Below are 22435 nucleotides of genomic sequence, written 5' to 3'. Positions count from 1 at the left end.
CAGATTGCATAGACTGAGGCCGACTGCACAGGTGCATAATGAGTGACACCCAGAGAGGCAGCAGAGGCAGGCATTGCAAAAGGGGCACAAGGACTGAACCCAGAAACATGGAGAGGCAGTGGCTTTATGGATGAGAGTACTAGAAACTCAGCTTAGGAAGAGACTGGAGTTCTAATAAGCACTGGCAAAGCCAAGATGATGAGAGTGTGCAGTTATGAATTGCCTTTTAGATTTATGACTGGTGGTGTGGAGTGGTGGTGTGGCGTGGGTGTGTGCCGGGCCTGAGAATGGATGTCTATGGAGTTAGATTTATGACTGGTGGTGTGGCGTGGGTGTGTGCCGGGCCTGAGAATGGATGTGTATGGAGTTAGATTTATGAGTGGTGGTGTGGAGTGGTGGTGTGGCGTGGGTGTGTGCTGGGCCTGAGAATGGATGTGTATGGAGTTAGATTTATGAGTGATGGTGTGGAGTGGTGGTGTGGCGTGGATGTGTGCTGGGCCTGAGAATGGATGTGTATGGAGTTAGATTTATGAGTGGTGGTGTGGAGTGGTGGTGTGGCGTGGGTGTGTGCTGGGCCTGAGAATGGATGTGTATGGAGTTAGATTTATGAGTGGTGGTGTGGGGTGGTGGTGTGGCGTGGGTGTGTGCTGGGCCTGAGAATGGATGTGTATGGAGTTAGATTTATGAGTGGTGGTGTGGAGTGGTGGTGCGGCATGGGTGTGTGCTGGGCCTGAGAATGGATGTGTATGGAGTTAGATTTATGAGTGGTGGTGTGGAGTGGTGGTGCGGCGTGGGTGTGTGCTGGGCCTGAGAATGGATGTGTATGGAGTTAGATTTATGAGTGGTGGTGTGGAGTGGTGGTGCGGCGTGGGTGTGTGCTGGGCCTGAGAATGGATGTGTATGGAGTTAGATTTATGAGTGGTGGTGTGGAGTGGTGGTGCGGCGTGGGTGTGTGCTGGGCCTGAGAATGGATGTGTATGGAGTTAGATTTATGAGTGGTGGTGTGGAGTGGTGGTGTGGCGTGGGTGTGTGCTGGGCCTGAGTATGGATGTGTATGGAGTTAGATTTATGAGTGGTGGTGTGGAGTGGTGGTGCGGCGTGGGTGTGTGCTGGGCCTGAGAATGGATGTGTATGGAGTTAGATTTATGAGTGGTGGTGTGGAGTGGTGGTGCGGCGTGGGTGTGTGCTGGGCCTGAGAATGGATGTGTATGGAGTTAGATTTATGAGTGGTGGTGTGGAGTGGTGGTGCGGCGTGGGTGTGTGCTGGGCCTGAGAATGGATGTGTATGGAGTTAGATTTATGAGTGGTGGTGTGGAGTGGTGGTGTGGCGTGGGTGTGTGCTGGGCCTGAGTATGGATGTGTATGGAGTTAGATTTATGAGTGGTGGTGTGGAGTGGTGGTGTGGCGTGGGTGTGTGCTGGGCCTGAGAATGGGCCTGAGAATGGATGTGTATGGAGTTAGATTTATGAGTGGTGGTGTGGAGTGGTGGTGTGGCGTGGGTGTGTGCTGGGCCTGAGAATGGATGTGTATGGAGTTAGATTTATGAGTGGTGGTGTGGAGTGGTGGTGTGGCGTGGGTGTGTGCTGGGCCTGAGAATGGATGTGTATGGAGTTAGATTTATGAGTGGTGGTGTGGAGTGGTGGTGTGGCGTGGGTGTGTGCTGGGCCTGAGAATGGATGTGTATGGAGTTAGATTTATGAGTCGTGGTGTGGGGTGGTGGTGTGGCGTGGGTGTGTGCTGGGCCTGAGAATGGATGTGTATGGAGTTAGATTTATGAGTGGTGGTGTGGAGTGGTGGTGCGGCGTGGGTGTGTGCTGGGCCTGAGAATGGATGTGTATGGAGTTAGATTTATGAGTGGTGGTGTGGAGTGGTGGTGCGGCATGGGTGTGTGCTGGGCCTGAGAATGGATGTGTATGGAGTTAGATTTATGAGTGGTGGTGTGGAGTGGTGGTGCGGCGTGGGTGTGTGCTGGGCCTGAGAATGGATGTGTATGGAGTTAGATTTATGAGTGGTGGTGTGGAGTGGTGGTGTGGCGTGGGTGTGTGCTGGGCCTGAGAATGGATGTGTATGGAGTTAGATTTATGAGTGGTGGTGTGGAGTGGTGGTGTGGCGTGGGTGTTTGCCGGGCCTGAGAATGGATGTGTATGGAGTTAGATTTATGAGTGGTGGTGTGGAGTGGTGGTGTGGCGTGGGTGTTTGCCGGGCCTGAGAATGGATGTGTATGGAGTTAGATTTATGAGTGGTGGTGTGGAGTGGTGGTGTGGCGTGGGTGTGTGCTGGGCCTGAGAATGGATGTGTATGGAGTTAGATTTATGAGTGGTGGTGTGGAGTGGTGGTGTGGCGTGGGTGTTTGCCGGGCCTGAGAATGGATGTGTATGGAGTTAGATTTATGAGTGGTGGTGTGGAGTGGTGGTGTGGCGTGGGTGTTTGCCGGGCCTGAGAATGGATGTGTATGGAGTTAGATTTATGAGTGGTGGTGTGGAGTGGTGGTGTGGCGTGGGTGTGTGCCGGGCCTGAGAATGGATGTGTATGGAGTTAGATTTATGAGTGGTGGTGTGGAGTGGTGGTGTGGCGTGGGTGTGTGCCGGGCCTGAGAATGGATGTGTATGGAGTTAGTTTTATGAGTGGTGGTGTGGAGTGGTGGTGCGGCGTGGGTGTGTGCTGGGCCTGAGAATGGATGTGTATGGAGTTAGATTTATGAGTGGTGGTGTGGAGTGGTGGTGTGGCGTGGGTGTGTGCTGGGCCTGAGAATGGATGTGTATGGAGTTAGATTTATGAGTGGTGGTGTGGAGTGGTGGTGTGGCGTGGGTGTGTGCTGGGCCTGAGAATGGATGTGTATGGAGTTAGATTTATGAGTGGTGGTGTGGGGTGGTGGTGTGGCGTGGGTGTGTGCTGGGCCTGAGAATGGATGTGTATGGAGTTAGATTTATGAGTGGTGGTGTGGAGTGGTGGTGTGGCGTGGGTGTGTGCTGGGCCTGAGAATGGATGTGTATGGAGTTAGATTTATGAGTCGTGGTGTGGAGTGGTGGTGTGGCGTGGGTGTGTGCTGGGCCTGAGAATGGATGTGTATGGAGTTAGATTTATGAGTCGTGGTGTGGGGTGGTGGTGTGGCGTGGGTGTGTGCTGGGCCTGAGAATGGATGTGTATGGAGTTAGATTTATGAGTGGTGGTGTGGAGTGGTGGTGCGGCGTGGGTGTGTGCTGGGCCTGAGAATGGATGTGTATGGAGTTAGATTTATGAGTGGTGGTGTGGAGTGGTGGTGTGGCATGGGTGTGTGCTGGGCCTGAGAATGGATGTGTATGGAGTTAGATTTATGAGTGGTGGTGTGGAGTGGTGGTGCGGCGTGGGTGTGTGCTGGGCCTGAGAATGGATGTGTATGGAGTTAGATTTATGAGTGGTGGTGTGGAGTGGTGGTGCGGCGTGGGTGTGTGCTGGGCCTGAGAATGGATGTGTATGCAGTTAGATTTATGAGTGGTGGTGTGGAGTGGTGGTGCAGCGTGGGTGTGTGCTGGGCCTGAGAATGGATGTGTATGGAGTTAGATTTATGAGTGGTGGTGTGGAGTGGTGGTGCGGCGTGGGTGTGTGCTGGGCCTGAGAATGGATGTGTATGGAGTTAGATTTATGAGTGGTGGTGTGGAGTGGTGGTGCGTCGTGGGTGTGTGCTGGGCCTGAGAATGGATGTGTATGGAGTTAGACGGCGTGGGTGTGTGCTGGGCCTGAGAATGGATGTGTATGGAGTTAGATTTATGAGTGGTGGTGTGGAGTGGTGGTGCGGCGTGGGTGTGTGCTGGGCCTGAGAATGGATGTGTATGGAGTGGAGTATTTGTGTGGTGGCATGGAATGTTGTAGATGTGTGGTGGAGTTACATTGTCTGGGGTGCTAGTTATGCACATTGATAATGTAGAGAGGAGGTGTGGTGGGAGTGCAGAATGTGGATGTGGGGTAGAGGTGGAGGGCTTGGAGGTGAGACGATGGTGTGGTGCTGTAGAGTGGTGTTGAGGTTTGGAGCGATATGCTGCTGTGCTGTGGTGGTGTGGAGATGTTGAATGGTGCTGTAGGCCTTTGAAGGCGCAGACAGTAGCAGCTATAAGGATGTGGGTGCATGATTTTGCAAAGTAGTGGTATAAAGTGGTGGTGTAGAATATGGTGTAGAGTGGCCTTAGTGTAGAGTGAGGTGGTGGTGTACTGTGTTGTGTGTAATAATGTAGGGTTGTGGTGTGGTGTGGGGTGTGCTGACTGGGTTGTGGAGATGTTGAGTGCTGGCGGGGTGGAATGGTTATGTAGCATGGTGGTTGTAGAATGGTGGTGTAGAGTTATAGTGCAGTGGTGTGATATAAAAGGCTGGTGTAGAGTGGTGGTGTGGCACGGGGCTGTGGTGTGGTGGCATGGAATTTTGGGGTTAGGTGTCTGCAGGTGTCAGAGATTTGCTGTGATGGTGTTGTGGTGGCGTGGAGTGTTGGGGTAGTTTGGAGCTTTGAGGTAGAGTAGGGTGTGGCGTGGTGGCATGAAGTGATCTTGTATAGTGGAGGTGTATAGTGGCGGGGCAAAGAGCAAGTGGTGTAAATTGGCAGTGTGGAGTGGTGGAGTGGAATGTTGGAGTTGTTTGGAGTGGGACAGAGCTGTGCAGTGGTTTGGTGGCTTTGAGTAACATGGTGGAGGTGTGAAGTGGTGTTGTGGTGGTGTGGAATGATGTGCTGGTAGTGTGGAGTGGTGGTATGAAGTATGGTGGTGATTTGTAGGGTTATGGAGGTTTATGGGTATGGTGGTTGTGGTGGTGTAAAGTGATGGAGTTGTGATATAGAGTGGTGGTGTGCAGGGATGATGTGGAGTTGTGGTTGTATAGAGTGGTGGTGAGGAGTGGGATGGTGTGCAGTGGTGGTCTGGAGTGTTGAGGTGGTGTGGAGTGGAGGTGAAGAGGCTTGAAGGTGTCGAGGTGTAGGGTTTGGGGGTATGCTGGAGTGGGGTGATGGTAGAGAGTGGTGGTGTAGAGTAGTGGTTTACAACAGTGTCATTAATGGTATGGTGCTTAAAAGTGTGGAGTGGGTAGTGGTGTGGCATGGTGTGGTAATGGGAAGTGGCTTTGAGGTGCTGCTGTGGTGTAGTGGTGGTAGTTATGGAGGTTGAGGGTTTGGAGATGTAGAGGTGTGGCAGTACGTCGATAAGGACTTGAAGGGGTGTGGTTAAGGAGGTATGGAGTGACAGTGTGGAGATGAGGTTACGATTAGTGATGTAGAGTGGGGGTGAAGAGGTGGTGGCATGCTGTGTGGAGTGATTTGGAGGTGTGGTGGTGGGGAATGATGTGGAGGTGCAGAGTGGATTTGGGTAGTGGTGTGGGTGGTAGTGTGGAGTGTGTTGTGTGGATTTGGGGTGTGGAGGTGTAGGGTGTGGTAGTGGTGATAGCACGTTGGTGGTGATGTTGTGGAGGGGAAGAGTTGAGAAGTTTGAGTGATGATGTAGAATGGTAATGGTGAGTGGGTTGTTGAGGTGTGAAGTTGTGTGGAGGTATGGAGTGACATGGTAGTGGACCCAATAGCAATATACCACTACATGTATACCTGCCTCCCTACTCCTACCTGCTGTCTATGGTCCCATAAGCCAGTTCATGTGATACAGGAGAAACATTTCGGAGGAGGATGAACATAGGAGGCAAGCAGAAACTCTAAAACCCAAATTTCAAGAGAGAGGATATAAAACCGGTCACATACAGAGGATATCAGCCAAGGTAGCGGAGATGCCGAGGGTATCCATACTGAAACTGAAAACAACCAAGGGAGACACATCACTGGTGTGTGTTACCACACACTCGCTGCAAAGCAATACAATCAGAAAAGCTATCTAGTGAAATTGGCCCTTACTTAAAATAGACCCAGTTCTGAATAGAGCGCTGCCGGAGGTACCAACGTGTGTGTTTAGGAACAGTCAAGCTCTCCGCAACAAGCTGGTAAGGGCGGAAAAGACTGAGATGAAAACACCACGAACCACACACAAGGGCACAGTGCCATGCCTAAGCTGTCACCATTGTGATAATGGCATGAAGGGACATGGGAGCAGGCATCCCTACTCGGGGAAAGCTATTAAATGGAATCACGCTTGCACCTGTGACTCCAGTAAAGTAGTCTATGCTCTAAAATGTCCATGTGGGTTGTTCTATGTCGGAATGACCACGAGGAAAGTGAAAACAAGATGGACGGAGCAGAACTCAAATATAGGAACTAGAAGCCTTAAGTGACCTGTGTCCACCATCTAGACACAATGTAACACAATTTAAGTGTGTAGTGTTAGAACAGGTCAGTGTTAACAATAGAGAGGGGACATCAACAAAAAACTCCTTCAAAAAGAGATAAGATGGATTGAGAGAGTGGACTCACTCGCCCCGAGGGGAATGAATTGTGACTTCGATCTAATGTACTTTCTTTGAAACTGAAGAAGCTCTTAAAGAGAGAGTCCTGAATGATTGTAAGGACTTGATCTGAAATTGAAGGTGGCAGTTACTACAAGTTTATAGACATTTATTTCAGATAAAGGAGAATGTGAGCCACTATGCTGGACAGTAGTGAATGATCGCCTGTAGAGGTTAGCTCTAGAGATGTGTCACACACCTGCACTGCGTGGGACTTTCTCGGAAGGAATGTGCAGACCTCACATATAGTGGGAGGTGGGATGGATTTGAGAATGTGAGCCATTTGGTTCCTCAGGACAGCCCATGCGGGGTAAGTTGATATGATGTACAAACGACGAATGATGAGGCTTATATATATATATAAGTGGTCTCGCATAATATTCTTAAATATGCATGGAAAGGTGACCAATTATTTAGATAGCATGGGTTCAATGTTGCACCTTTATGCGCCGATATTAAGAACTCTGAGAGACATTGGGGGTCATTCCGAGTTTGCTATTAGCATCATGGCTGCCTCCAAACCCGGGTCCAGGTCCAGAGTCTCTGAATGGGGACTTACCGCGTCATTCCAATCTTGGAGGACCCGGCAAGTCCCCATTCAGAAGACTATTCCCCATTAGCTAATAACGGCCCGCAAATAGCTGGCCCGCTATTAGCTCCATGGTCCCTTAACGGGTCCCGCCAAGGGCTGCTGGTCAGACCAGCCGTTCCTGGTGGGACCCGCTAAGAGACCTCGGAATGTGGCGGTAGGGCGTTAACGGCACCGGCATCCTTACCGGTGCCGTTAACCCCCTACCGCCATACTCGGAATGAGGCCCATTGTCAGTTACCGAGACAACACTTTCGTGTTAGTGCCTTAGTGTTACCCCACAAGGTGACGATACCCCCTTGCACCAGAAGTTACAGAATTTTATTTTAAGTCAATAAACACTGGAAACAGAAAGACAAAAAAATGACCACTACATACAGTTGTGCACCTCGACGTACTACTACGTCTCTCTTTCTTCCAGAGACTAAAGCAAACCTTCCTGCCTGGCCGCATCTTTCTGCAGCACGCCCCTGTCCACTGAGGAACATTTCTGGGTTGTGGTTCTCTTTCAAAGGAAAGGTGGGCTTCATTGCTCAAGGCATGCCTGAATTCCTTTCCAAGGGGAGGCCCAAAACTTGCTTGAAAACACAACAGTAGTCTGAGGGTCACAATGTAAAGCCGTGTCTTGGGGCAGCAGGTGAGTGGCCGGGGCTCATCACAGAGCAAGAGAAGTTGCGGGGAAGACACTAGGAGGGGTTCTGAGTAGACACGTCATAGATAGGAGGGCTAAGCTCAAAAGCTAGGGATACAACTGCAGTCCTCTGCTATGAATAGAGCAGCCTGAGGGACACCCTGCTGACCACGAACACAGTAAGCATCATTGTGCAGCAAAATAGAAGGAAAACTCGAGATTTCAGTGGCGACTTCTAATTGGCCAAACCTCTGCTGTTGGCTTTGGCGTTGCTTGTTTTAACAGGGCTTGAGCTTGAAAGAAAAATAAATCAAGCTGCTTAAGGCACTCTTGACTACCACATTTCTATGACTCCAGTAGCCATTTACAGCTATAATTTAACCATTTACTCCCAGCAGACTACTAGAAATAACTCTCTAGAAAGACGAAGCTCAGCGAGATCCCAGGAGAAGGTGTTTAGGGCAAGGGGGACGGGGGGGGGGGGGTGAAGGAGAGGGTGGCAATGGCCATATGGAGCAGCATAGCCAGGGAGATACAGTGGGTGGGAAAATAACCAAACAGCACTCACAAGCTGTCTGTTCCTCTACACGTGTGATGTCCCTGCTTCCTGTACTCCAATGCAATAGTTTTGGATTCTAGGTTGCACTCTAGCCCGAACCTTCAATGGGGAGTAAGCTACATCTTTATTCCAAGAGGGCAGTCTCTACTCCAGCCTTGGAGAGTGACAGTGTCTACAGCACACATGCCCCTTTGAGAATGGCAGACTCTACTCCAGCCTTACCGCTTGGAGAGTGACAGTGTCTACAGCACACATGCCCCTTTGAGAATGGCAGACTCTACTCCAGCCTTACCGCTTGGAGAGTGACAGTGTCTACTGCACACATGCCCCTTTGAGAATGGCAGACTCTACTCCAGCCTTACCGCTTGGAGAGTGACAGTGTCTACAGCACACATGCCCCTTTGAGAATGGCAGACTCTACTCCAGCCTTACCGCTTGGAGAGTGACAGTGTCTACAGCACACATGCCCCTTTGAGAATGGCAGACTCTACTCCAGCCTTACCGCTTGGAGAGTGACAGTGTCTACTGCACACATGCCCCTTTGAGAATGGCAGACTCTACTCCACCCTTACCCCTTGGAGAGTGACAGTGTCTACAGCACACATGCCCCTTTGAGAATGGCAGACTCTACTCCACCCTTACCCCTTGGAGAGTGACAGTGTCTACTGCACACATGCCCCTTTGTGAATGGCAGACTCTACTCCACCCTTACCCCTTGGAGAGTGACAGTGTCTACAGCACACATGCCCCTTTGAGAATGGCAGACTCTACTCCACCCTTACCCCTTGGAGAGTGACAGTGTCTACAGCACACATGCCCCTTTGAGAATGGCAGACTCTACTCCACCCTTACCGCTTGGAGAGTGACAGTGTCTACTGCACACATGCCCCTTTGAGAATGGCAGACTCTACTCCACCCTTACCCCTTGGAGAGTGACAGTGTCTACTGCACACATGCCCCTTTGAGAATGGCAGACTCTACTCCAGCCTTACCCCTTTGAGAGTGACAGTGTCTACAGCACACATGCCCCTTTGAGAATGGCAGACTCTACTCCACCCTTTCCGCTTGGAGAGCGACAGTGTCTACTGCACACATGCCCCTTTGAGAATGGCAGACTCTACTCCACCCTTACCCCTTTGAGAGCGACAGTGTCTACAGCACACATGCCCCTTTGAGAATGGCAGACTCTACCCCACCCTTACCCCTTTGAGAGCGACAGTGTCTACAGCACACATGCCCCTTTGAGAATGGCAGACTCTACTCCACCCTTACCCCTTTGAGAGCGACAGTGTCTACAGCACACATGCCCCTTTGAGAATGGCAGACTCTACTCCACCCTGACCGCTTGGAGAGCGACAGTGTCTACTGCACACCTGCCCCTTTGAGAATGGCAGACTCTACTCCACCCTTACCCCTTTGAGAGCGACAGTGTCTACAGCACACATGCCCCTTTGAGAATGGCAGACTCTACTCCACCCTTACCGCTTGGAGAGCGACAGTGTCTACAGCACACATGCCCCTTTGAGAATGGCAGACTCTACTCCACCCTTACCCCTTTGAGAGCGACAGTGTCTACAGCACTCATGCCCCTTTGAGAATGGCAGACTCTACTCCACCCTTACCCCTTTGAGAGTGACAGTGTCTACAGCACACATGCCCCTTTGAGAATGGCAGACTCTACTCCACCCTTACCCCTTTGAGAGTGACAGTGTCTACAGTACACATGCCCCTTTGAGAATGGCAGACTCTACTCCACCCTTACCGCTTGGAGAGTGACAGTGTCTACTGCACAGCACACATGCCCCTTTGAGAATGGCAGACTCTACTCCACCCTTACCGCTTGGAGAGTGACAGTGTCTACTGCACACTTGCCCCCTTGAGAATGGCAGTCTCAACTCCACCCTTGCCCGTTTGAGAATGGCAGACTCTACTCCACCCTTACCACTTTGAGAGTGACATTGTTTTCTGCACACTCGCCCCCTTGAGAATGGCAGACTCTACTCCACCCTTACCCCTTTGAGAGTGACAGTGTCTACAGCACACATGCCCCTTTGAGAATGGCAGACTCTACTCCACCCTTACCGCTTGGAGAGCGACAGTGTCTACTGCACACCTGCCCCTTTGAGAATGGCAGACTCTACTCCACCCTTACCCCTTTGAGAGTGACAGTGTCTACAGCACACATGCCCCTTTGAGAATGGCAGACTCTACTCCACCCTTACCGCTTGGAGAGTGACAGTGTCTACAGCACACATGCCCCTTTGAGAATGGCAGACTCTACTCCACCCTTACCGCTTGGAGAGTGACAGTGTCTACTGCACACTTGCCCCCTTGAGAATGGCAGTCTCAACTCCACCCTTGCCCGTTTGAGAATGGCAGACTCTACTCCACCCTTACCACTTTGAGAGTGACAGTGTTCTCTGCACACTCGCCCCCTTGAGAATGGCAGACTCTACTCCACCCTTACCACTTTGAGAGTGACAGTGTTCTCTGCACACTTGACCCTTTCAGAATGGCAGGCTCTGCTCCACCCTTACCACTTTGAGAGTGACAGTGTTAACTGCACACTTGCCACTTTGAGAATGGCAGTTTCTGCTCCACCCTTGCCCGTTTGAGAATGGCAGACTCTACTCCACCCTTACCACTTTGAGAGTGACATTGTTTTCTGCACACTCGCCCCCTTGAGAATGTCAGACTCTACTCCACCCTTACCACTTTGAGAGTGACAGTGTTCTCTGCACACTTGACCCTTTCAGAATGGCAGTTTCTGCTCCACCATTACCACTTTGAGAGTGACAGTGTTAACTGCACACTTGCCACTTTGAGAATGGCAGTTTCTGCTCCACCCTCACCACTTTAAGTGGTTATGTCTAGATGCAAAACAAGAAAGAAATCTTGTAAAGCTGAACAGCTTTTTTTCAGCCAATGGTTGCCCAGGTAGCAGCTATTCGAGGCGGAGGTTTGCTGCACCACTAAGTATCTAATTTATTTGCTTGATTTTAGTGCAAAGGGAACACTGGACTCAAGTATATGGGCAAGAGGTGGGCTGGAAGCACTTTAATGCCATTTCCTTATGTCTTATGTGGCTTTGCATGATGTCAAAGGTATTTTTTTTTGTTCTGTCCTCTCATCTGCTTGTCCACACATTATAAAAAGGTCAAATACGTAATTGCAAACATTACAATAAATAAATGAGAGAGCAAGTCTGGGGGAAAGCCCCCATGGGAGTGCTGCATGTATTCAACAGAGGGAGCCAGCCCCCAAGTCCTCTGGGTTGGGCTTTGGGGCGGGACAAGGAGGCTCAATTATCCAGGGTGAGGGAGGGTGGCAGCCAAGGGTTTGTGGCATGGCTTTCGGACTTGTGGCATCTGCCCCTGTGGTAGGTATGGGTCCATGCTGCATTTGAGGAGAGGGAACTGCATTCGCCCTTGTGCCCCTCAATGGCAGCCTCTCTCCCAGCCCAGCACATTCAGGGGGCTTCTCTACAATGCAATTGCTGCAGCCCGGCTCACCAGAGGGGTCTGCATGGTTGCCATGGTGATTGGACATTGCCCAGGGATTTGTGATATGTGCCATTTCCCTTATCTTTGACAAGTAGCATCCAAGAATGTGAGCATTGAACTAACACTTATAATGACAACTCCTCAGCCATGGCGAAAGGGACCTTTTGGGCGGGAATGTGATGTCATGCTGCAGGTCTTTGCAGGTCCATTTCATGTGTCTATTAACCCTTTCCTCTTCTCTCACTCAAGGCCAGACTGTTTCTCTAAGCTGTACCCAGGTGCCCGGAGCGCTGGTGCAGATTGACGCTGGCAATGGGCAGGTGTTTGGAGTCAATTCAGCTGGCATGATTTACACCCTGTACAGTGGAAGCTGGACACAGCTTCCCGGTGCCCTCACCCATGTTTCTGTCGGTGCGGCTGGAGTTTGGGGCGTGAACCGCGGCAACCTCATCTACAAACTGGTGGGCGCAGAATGGGTCCAAACACAGGGTAGGTGCCCGGTGATTAACGTGTTCATGCCATGAATGCAAGTTTACTTGTATTTTTATTTAATTTATATAGCGCTTGTTTGCCAAAAGCACTTGTACAAAAAAAGGTTAAACAAGGGTACAATCAAAGTGAAAATACAATGCAGGCGAATCAGAAGAGAAGAGGGGAGCGAGGATAGAGAGAGAGAGGGAGAGCAGATAGAAGATAGGCTTTAAGGTTGGTCTGGAAGATACAGAGCGAGGAGGAGGAACGGATAGAGAGAGGGAGAGATTTCCAATGCCTCGAAATGAAAGCCAGAAGACACGCAGAGGGGTTTAAGGACAGAGAAAGGAATCTGATTCTGGGAAGGGGGCACATGGAGGATAGTAAAACATGATGAGAGAGGAAAGGTGAAGAGGAGCGAGACAATGGATAGACCTGTGGACGATAGAGAGGAAATGATCAAGAAGACGAGATTTGAAGGTGAGAAGAGATATTGAGAGTAGAGAGGTTGTGATAGAAGATCGAGAGGAGAGAGAAAAGAGAAGACGAACAGAGGAGGTATAAACAGAGTGAAGGGGGAGAAGAGATATAGAGAGTAGAGAGGGTGTGATAGAAGATCGAGAGGAGAGAGAAAAGAGGAGACGAACAGAGGAGGTATAAACAGAGTGAAGGGGGAGAAGAGATATAGAGAGTAGAGAGGGTGTGATAGAAGATCGAGAGGAGAGAGAAAAGAGGAGACGAACAGAGGAGGTATAAACAGAGTGAAGGGGGAGAAGAGATATAGAGAGTAGAGAGGGTGTCATAGAAGATCGAGAGGAGAGAGAAAAGAGGAGACGAACAGAGGAGGTATAAACAGAGTGAAGGGGGAGAAGAGATATAGAGAGTAGAGAGGGTGTGATAGAAGATCGAGAGGAGAGAGAAAAGAGAAGACGAACAGAGGAGGTATAAACAGAGTGGAGGGGGAGAAGAGATATAGAGAGTAGAGAGGGTGTGACAGAAGATCGAGAGGAGAGAGAAAAGAGAAGACGAACAGAGGAGGTATAAACAGAGTGAAGGGGAGAAGAGATATAAAGAGTAGAGAGGGTGTGACAGAAGATCGAGAGGAGAGAGAAAAGAGAAGAGAACAGAGGAGGTATAAACAGAGTGAAGGGGGAAAAGAGATATAGAGAGTAGAGAGGGTGTGATAGGAGATCGAGAGGAGAGAGAAAAGAGAAGACGAACAGAGGAAGTATAAACAGAGTGAAGGGGGAGTAGAGATATAGAGAGTAAAGAGGGTGTGATAGAAGATCGAGAGGAGAGAGAAAAGTGAAGACCAACAGAGGAGGTATAAACAGAGTGAAGGGGGAGAAGAGATATAGACAGTAGAGAGGGTGTGATAGAAGATCGAGAGGAGAGAGAAAAGAGAAGACGAACAGAGGAGGTATAAACAGAGTGAAGGGGAGAAGAGATATAGAGAGTAGAGAGGGTGTCATAGAAGATCGAGAGGAGAGAGAAAAGAGAAGACGTACAGAGGAGGTATAAACAGAGTGAAGGGGGAGAAGAGATATAGAGAGTAGAGAGGGTGTGATAGAAGATCGAGAAGAGAGAGAGAAAAGAGAAGACCAACAGAGGAGGTATAAACAGAGTGAAGGGGGAGTAGAGCTATAGAGAGTAGAGAGGGTGTGATAGAAGTTTGAGAGGAGAGAAAAAAGAGAAGACGAACAGAGGAGGTATAAACAGAGTGAAGGGGGAGAAGAGAGATAGAGAGTAGAGAGGGTGTGATAGAAGTTCGAGAGGAGAGAGAAAAGAGAAGACGAACAGAGGAGGTATAAACAGAGTGAAGGCGGAAAAGAGAGATAGAGAGTAGAGAGGGTGTGATAGAAGATCGAGAGGAGAGAGAAAAGAGAAGACGAACAGAGGAGATATAAACAGAGTGAAGGGGAGTAGAGATATAGACAGTAGAGAGGGTGTGATAGAAGATCGAGAGGAGAGTTAAAAGAGAAGACGAACAGAGGATGTATAAACAGAGTGAAGAGGGAGTAGAGATATAAACAGTAGAGAGGGTGTGATAGAAGATCGAGAGGAGAGAGAGAGGGTGTGATAGAAGATCGAGAGGAGAGAGAAAAGAGAAGACGCACAGAGGAGTATAAACAGAGTGAAGGGGAGAAGCAATATAGAGAGTAGAGAGGGTGTGATAGGCTTTAAGGTTGGTCTGGATGATACAGAGAGAGGAGGAGGAACGGATAGAGAGAGGGAGAGATTTCCAATGCTTCGGAATGAAAGCCAGAAGCCACGCAGAGGGGTTTAAGGACAGAGAAAGGAATCTGATTCTGGGAAGTGAGCACATGGAGGATAGTAAAACATGATGAGAGAGGAAAGGTGAAGAGGAGCGTGAAAATGGATACACCTGTGGACGATAGAGAGGAAATGATCAAGAAGACGAGATTCGAAAGTGAGAAGAGATATAGAGAGTAGAAAGGGTGTGATAGAAGATCGAGAGGAGAGAGAAAAGAGAAGAAGAACAGAGGAGGTATAAACAGAGTGAAGGGGGAGAAGAGATATGGAGAATAGAGAGGGTGTCATAGAAGATCGAGAGGAGAGAGAAAAGAGAAGACGAACAGAGGAGGTATAAACAGAGTGAAGGGGGAGAAGAGATATAGAGAGTAGAGAGGGTGTGATAGAAGATCGAGAGGAGAGAGAAAAGAGAAGATGAACAGAGGAGGTATAAACAGAGTGAAGGGGGAGAAGAGATATAGAGAGTAGAGAGGGTGTGACAGAAGATCGAGAGGAGAGAGAAATGAGAAGATGAACAGAGGAGGTATAAACAGAGTGAAGGGGGAGAAGAGATATAGAGAGTAGAGAGGGTGTGATAGAAGATCGAGAGGAGAGAGAAAAGAGAAGATGAACAGAGGAGGTATAAACAGAGTGAAGGGGGAGAAGACATATAAAGAGTAGAGAGAGTGTGATAGAAGATCGAGAGGAGAGAGAAAAGAGAAGACGAACAGAGGAGGTATAAACAGAGTGAAGGGGAGAAGAGATATAGAGAGTAGAGAGGGTGTGATAGAAGATCGAGAGGAGAGAGAAAAGAGAAGACGAACAGAGGAAGTATAAACAGAGTGAAGGGGGAGTAGAGATATAGAGAGTAAAGAGGGTGTGATAGAAGATCGAGAGGAGAGAGAAAAGTGAAGAAGAACAGAGGAGGTATAAACAGAGTGAAGGGGGAGAAGAGATATAGACAGCAGAGAGGGTGTGATAGAAGATCGAGAGGAGAGAGAAAAGAGAAGACGAACAGAGGAGTTATAAACAGAGTGAAGGGGAGAAGAGATATAGAGAGTAGAGAGGGTGTGATAGAAGATAGAGAGGAGAGAGAAAAGAGAAGACAAACAGAGGAAGTATAAACAGAGTGAAGGGGGAGTAGAGATATAGAGAGTAAAGAGGGTGTGATAGAAGATCGAGAGGAGAGAGAAAAGTGAAGACGAACAGAGGAGGTATAAACAGAGTGAAGGGGAGAAGAGATATAGACAGTAGAGAGGGTGTGATAGAAGATCGAGAGGAGAGAGAAAAGAGAAGACGAACAGAGGAGGTATAAACAGAGTGAAGAGGGAGAAGACATATAAAGAGTAGAGAGAGTGTGATAGAAGATCGAGAGGAGAGAGAAAAGAGAAGACGAACAGAGGAGGTATAAACAGAGTGAAGGGGAGAAGAGATATAGAGAGTAGAGAGGGTGTGATAGAAGATCGAGAGGAGAGAGAAAAGAGAAGACGAACAGAGGAAGTATAAACAGAGTGAAGGGGGAGTAGAGATATAGAGAGTAAAGAGGGTGTGATAGAAGATCGAGAGGAGAGAGAAAAGTGAAGAAGAACAGAGGAGGTATAAACAGAGTGAAGGGGGAGAAGAGATATAGACAGCAGAGAGGGTGTGATAGAAGATCGAGAGGAGAGAGAAAAGAGAAGACGAACAGAGGAGTTATAAACAGAGTGAAGGGGAGAAGAGATATAGAGAGTAGAGAGGGTGTGATAGAAGATAGAGAGGAGAGAGAAAAGAGAAGACAAACAGAGGAAGTATAAACAGAGTGAAGGGGGAGTAGAGATATAGAGAGTAAAGAGGGTGTGATAGAAGATCGAGAGGAGAGAGAAAAGTGAAGACGAACAGAGGAGGTATAAACAGAGTGAAGGGGAGAAGAGATATAGACAGTAGAGAGGGTGTGATAGAAGATCGAGAGGAGAGAGAAAAGAGAAGACGAACAGAGGAGGTATAAACAGAGTGAAGAGGGAGAAGAGATATAGAGAGTAGAGAGGGTGTGATAGAAGATAGAGAGGAGAGAGAAAAGAGAAGACGAACAGAGGAAGTATAAACAGTGAAGGGGGAGTAGAGATATAGAGAGTAAAGAGGGTGTGATAGAAGATCGAGAAGAGAGAGAAAAGTGAAGACGAACAGAGGAGGTATAAACAGAGTGAAGGGGGAGAAGAGATATGGAGAGTAGAGAGGGTGTCATAGAAGATCGAGAGGAGAGAGAAAAGAGAAGACGAACAGAGGAGGTATAAACAGAGTGAAGGGGGAGAAGAGATATAGAGAGTAGAGAGGGTGTGACAGAAGATCGAGAGGAGAGAGAAATGAGAAGATGAACAGAGGAGGTATAAACAGAGTGAAGGGGGAGAAGAGATATAGAGAGTAGAGAGGGTGTGATAGAAGATCGAGAGGAGAGAGAAAAGAGAAGATGAACAGAGGAGGTATAAACAGAGTGAAGGGGGAGAAGAGATATAAAGAGTGGAGAGAGTGTGATAGAAGATCGAGAGGAGAGAGAAAAGAGAAGACGAACAGAGGAGGTATAAACAGAGTGAAGGGGAGAAGAGATATAGAGAGTAGAGAGGGTGTGATAGAAGATCGAGAGGAGAGAGAAAAGAGAAGACGAACAGAGGAAGTATAAACAGAGTGAAGGGGGAGTAGAGATATAGAGAGTAAAGAGGGTGTGATAGAAGATCGAGAGGAGAGAGAAAAGTGAAGAAGAACAGAGGAGGTATAAACAGAGTGAAGGGGGAGAAGAGATATAGACAGCAGAGAGGGTGTGATAGAAGATCGAGAGGAGAGAGAAAAGAGAAGACGAACAGAGGAGTTATAAACAGAGTGAAGGGGAGAAGAGATATAGAGAGTAGAGAGGGTGTGATAGAAGATAGAGAGGAGAGAGAAAAGAGAAGACAAACAGAGGAAGTATAAACAGAGTGAAGGGGGAGTAGAGATATAGAGAGTAAAGAGGGTGTGATAGAAGATCGAGAGGAGAGAGAAAAGAGAAGACGAACAGAGGAGGTATAAACAGAGTGAAGGGGAGAAGAGATATAGAGAGTAGAGAGGGTGTGATAGAAGATCGAGAGGAGAGAGAAAAGAGAAGACGAACAGAGGAAGTATAAACAGAGTGAAGGGGGAGTAGAGATATAGAGAGTAAAGAGGGTGTGATAGAAGATCGAGAGGAGAGAGAAAAGTGAAGAAGAACAGAGGAGGTATAAACAGAGTGAAGGGGGAGAAGAGATATAGACAGTAGAGAGGGTGTGATAGAAGATCGAGAGGAGAGAGAAAAGAGAAGACGAACAGAGGAGGTATAAACAGAGTGAAGAGGGAGAAGAGATATAGAGAGTAGAGAGGGTGTGATAGAAGATAGAGAGGAGAGAGAAAAGAGAAGACGAACAGAGGAAGTATAAACAGTGAAGGGGGAGTAGAGATATAGAGAGTAAAGAGGGTGTGATAGAAGATCGAGAAGAGAGAGAAAAGTGAAGATGAACAGAGGAGGTATAAACAGAGTGAAGGGGGAGAAGAGATATAGACAGTAGAGAGGGTGTGATAGAAGATCGAGAGGAGAGAGAAAAGAGAAGACGAACAGAGGAGGTATAAACAGAGTGAAGGGGGAGAAGAGATATAGAGAGTAGAGAGGGTGTGATAGAAGATCGAGAAGAGAGAGAGAAAAGAGAAGACCAACAGAGGAGGTATAAACAGAGTGAAGGGAGAGTAGAGCTATAGACAGTAGAGAGGGTGTGATAGAAGATCGAGAGGAGAGAAAAAAGAGAAGACGAACAGAGGAGGTATAAACAGAGTGAAGGGGGAGAAAAGATATAGAGAGTAGAGAGGGTGTGATAGAAGATCGAGTGGAGAGAGAAAAGGGAAGACAAACAGAGGAGGTATAAACAGAGTGAAGGAGGAAAAGAGAGATAGAGAGTAGAGAGGGTGTGATAGAAGATCGAGAGGAGAGAGAAAAGAGAAAACGAACAGAGTAGATATAAACAGAGTGAAGGGGGAGTAGAGATATAGACAGTAGAGAGGGTGTGATAGAAGATCGAGAGGAGAGTTAAAAGAGAAGACGAACAGAGGATGTATAAACAGAGTGAAGAGGGAGTAGAGATATAAACAGTAGAGAGGGTGTGATAGAAGATCGAGAGGAGAGAGAAAAGAGAAGACGCACAGAGGAGTATAAACAGAGTGAAGGGGAGAAGCAATATAGAGAGTAGAGAGGGTGTGATAGAAGATCGAGAGGAGAGAGAAAAGAGAAGACGAACAGAGGAGGTATAAACAGAGTGAAAGGGAGTAGAGATATAGACAGTAGAGAGGGTGTGATAGAAGATCGAGAGGAGAGAGAAAAGAGAAGACGAACAGAGGAGTATAAACAGAGTGAAGGGGGAGTAGAGATATAGAGAGTAGAGAGGGTGTGATAGAAGATCGAGAGGAGAGAGAAAAGTGAAGATTAACAGAGGAGGTATAAACAGAGTGAAGGCGGAAAAGAGAGATAGAGAGTAGAGAGGGTGTGATAGAAGATCGAGAGTTACTGAGTAAGAACAGTGAGAAACATAATAGTACAACCATTCGAAAACAGAACCAGATAGACCATGAGTGGAAAGGGAAGAAATGAGAAGAGAGTGATCAATGGTATCAAACCCCTCTGAGAGGTCAAGAAGGATAAGGATAGAAGAACATTTAGAATGAGGAGCTGTAAGTAGAGCGTTGGAGACACGCAAGCGAGCTGAATGGGAAGGTCAGAATCCTGACTGATGAAGAGGCAGACGAGATCCAAGATTGAGATACGAAGAAATTTAAGAATAGTCAGAATGCTTGATAAGTTTCGATAGAAAGGGAAGAAATGAAATTGGATGAAAGTTAAGGGGGACGGAGGGAACGTGAGACGGTTTCTCCAACATAGGGAGAATGAGCCCATGTTAGTAGAGAGGAAGAAAATAAGAATGATTAAGGGAGGAGTCGATAAGAGAGGTACGATAAGAAAGAAGGTGAGGGACATGTTGGGGAATGATGGTAGGAGGGAGGGGCTCGGAAGGTGAAGCAGTAGGATGGGCACGAGTGGGAAGAGCAGAACTGTTGAGGTCAGAAAGAGAAGAGAAGCAAGATTGTGAGTAAGGAGGTGGGGTTACAGGAGGTGGCAAGGAGGAGTAGGTCTAGAAAGGAAGAACGAAGAGTAGTTACTAGCCAGCAAAGTCAGGAGATGACGGAGATGAAAACAGGCCTGCATCAACTGTTTTGGAGGAGAGAATCGTGTGAAGAAGCTACAGGAGATGACAGGGAAGTTGAGAGAGATCGTACATTTGAAGATATATGATTTTTTAGCATTGCATAAAGCAAAATCATAGGAGTAATGTAGAGAAGAATATGCGGTAACATCACAGGGAGAATGAGACTTTTTCGGCATTTTTATCACTGTGAGGGTCTCAGCAGAGATGAGAGGGCATGAGTAAGCCGAGGTTGAGGAGGTTTGCGGGTTGCAGAGAAAAGCCGGACAGGATAGGTGGAATGTAGAGTGGACAAGAGAGTGGAGTGAATATTGCTTGCAGTGTCGTCAGAAGAGCAGGAGGAAAGAAGGAAATAGAGTGACAGAAGAGTAAAGTAGAGAAAGAAATGAAGTGGAATTAAAAGAGCTGAGGTTTCGACGAGTTACGGTAGGGGGTGAGGGAAGGTTTGAGGAGGGGGAAGAGAGAGAGAAAGGGAGAGTAGATGGTGATCCGAGAAGTAGAGAGGGTGAGCAGAAATAGAGCCCGGGGAAGGGAGTGAAGAAAAGATGAGATCAAGGCAGGAGCCAGAATTATTTATTATTATTTAGTATTTATAAAGCGTGCATCAGCCCGGAGGCATCATGGCGCTGTTACAGACATACATACATCATACATGTGATGGTACAGACTTACATGCTAGAGACCTAGTTACAGGTTGTCATGGGGGAAAAGTTAGATGAACAGAGTGGTTTTGAGTGTCTTGCGGAATGCTGGGAGGGAAGTCTCGGCTCTGAGTGTGGGAGGGGGAGGGAAGAAGAAAAAGAGAGATAGTCAATATGGTCAGAGAAATCAGTAGATGAACCGGGGGTCTGTAAATAAATAATAAGAAATGAGACAAGAAAAGGGTTTGAGAGAGAGGAAAAATGGTACTCAAGTGAAGTAAAGACAGGAAGGCTGATGGAAGGGGGAGGTAATAGGGTCCAAGAAGAGTCTAATAGAATCCCAGTACCACCCCTGAACCCAGAGGGGTGTGGGGGGTGAGTAGAATAAGTGTGGGGAGAGGCAGGAGCAGAAGTACTGTGAGGAGTAATCCAGGTGTCAGTGAGACAGAGGAAATGAAGATTAAGTCGCAAGAAGAGATCAAGAATGGAATGGGACCTATTACAGACATAGCAGCGTTAAGAAGACCAGGTATGAAAGAAGGGAGAGAGTCAGAAGAGATAGAAGGAAGGCAGAGGTTAGAAAGGTTGCGAGAATGGCCAAAAGAAGTCTGGGGAAAGGAATGGTGGGACCCCCTAGATGTGATAAGGGTAGGCATTAATGAATAGGGAGGTAAATAGAGAGGCGATAGAGTATAGCAGAGAAGGGACGGTCGTGTGGTGCACGATCCATGCCAACAGGGGCAAACAGGGAGAGACAGTATCCTTTGAGGGTCGCCCTATGAATGGGACACCCAGGGCAGAGACGCCCACAGGAGTGGAACAAACGTAGGCAGGGTGGAATGCGCGATCTCTCACGTGAGGCCGCAGGTGGAGTCATGTGTGGGAGGGTGCAGGTGAGGTCCCAGCAGCAGATGCTGCGATGGTCTGTGGGCCTCAGGTACCAAACCTCATCCTGTGGGGGGTGACAGCAGCAGGAAAGACCAGCATATAGGTCCAGAGGCAAGAGACTCTGCGATCAGGTCCTGGGCGGTCCCTTTTTTAGTGAGTATAAAGCTGTCTGGCACCTTGGTACAATGTTGACAGGAAGACATGGACCTATAATATACAATAATATTGTCAAGTTGTCTTGTCGCACCTAGAAACACATGTGTACAGGCACGTAACAAAAGACTTGTATCATATTGTATCATGCATGGACGCCTTCAGATGGGGGATCGCAGGCGAGCACCATACATGGCTTGGCAGTATGTTATTTATGTATGTACTTGTAGAGTGCCGAAAGCCCGCCGGCATTGGGGCCCATAAGATATAACATGAATCCTACATAGAAGACAAATAACAATCTATCTGACCTACTCTACTGAGTGTCCTGGTGCTAGGTAGCCATTATTTTAAAAAGTGGGTTCTGAGGTTTTTTCTAAAGGCCTGGTAACTTGAATCTAGGTGACTAGGCGAAGGGCTAGGGGTAAGTTGTTCCAGTTCTTGGCTGCCAGCACAGGGAATGCCCTACCCAAGCCGGTTGCCCATCTGCGGGAAGGCACTGTGATTCTACCTTGGACCTCGGCACTATAGTCAAGGATTTGAATTGACTCCTATCCTCGATCTTCAGCCAGTGCAATGCTTTCCTGTCCGCGGAGATGTTTTGCTTTTCATCTTTCCTAGAATTATTCTCATGGCATTATTCTCCATAACCTGGCATTTCTCCATGCAGTACTTACTGGCCCCGAGCATGAGAGAGTTTCCGAAATCTAATCGGGATAATATGGTTGCTCTTGCAATCATAGCACTGTTCTTCTCGTTCAAAAAGGGACGAATGGATCTGAGTAAGCGGAGGTGGTAGGAGGTGTTTTTATGCAAGCAGTGAACCTGCCCCTCTGCTCCCAGGGAGGCTTCCTGGCTTCCATGGTAATTCTGAGGGTTTTTACCTGCTCTAATACCTAAATGTGGGTGTCCTTGATGTAAAAGGCCTCATAGTCTTGCCCTAACTTTGCTTAGACTTGACAGGTGCGAAGGTATGAGGAGGCATAGAAGCAAATAGGATAATGACAGTCAAAAAATGCAACATTCATGTCATTGAACTCCATAAATGTGAGTGCACTGTGAGGTGAGAATGGAGGAGAGTGGGCTTCATGGAAGAACCTGACCTGGTCCAGGTATGGG

The 22435-nt window shown here is 48.1% G+C and overlaps 1 protein-coding gene across 1 annotated transcript in view; it reads left to right on the top strand.

The window, feature by feature from the left end:
* Positions 1-22435, top strand: part of LOC138498153 (fish-egg lectin-like) — a 54056-nt gene that overhangs the window by 19308 nt on the left and 12313 nt on the right. Inside the window, exon 2 of the mRNA XM_069622031.1 lies at positions 11932-12171. Coding sequence (XP_069478132.1) covers positions 11932-12171 — 240 coding nt within the window. The remainder of the gene's footprint in view (positions 1-11931; positions 12172-22435) is intronic.

The sequence above is a fragment of the Ambystoma mexicanum genome, chromosome 5q (genome assembly GCF_040938575.1).
Source record: "Ambystoma mexicanum isolate Mex_15411 chromosome 5q, UKY_AmexF1_1, whole genome shotgun sequence".
Taxonomy (NCBI): Eukaryota; Metazoa; Chordata; class Amphibia; order Caudata; family Ambystomatidae; genus Ambystoma; species Ambystoma mexicanum.
This window is presented reverse-complemented; position numbering and strand designations above follow the sequence as displayed.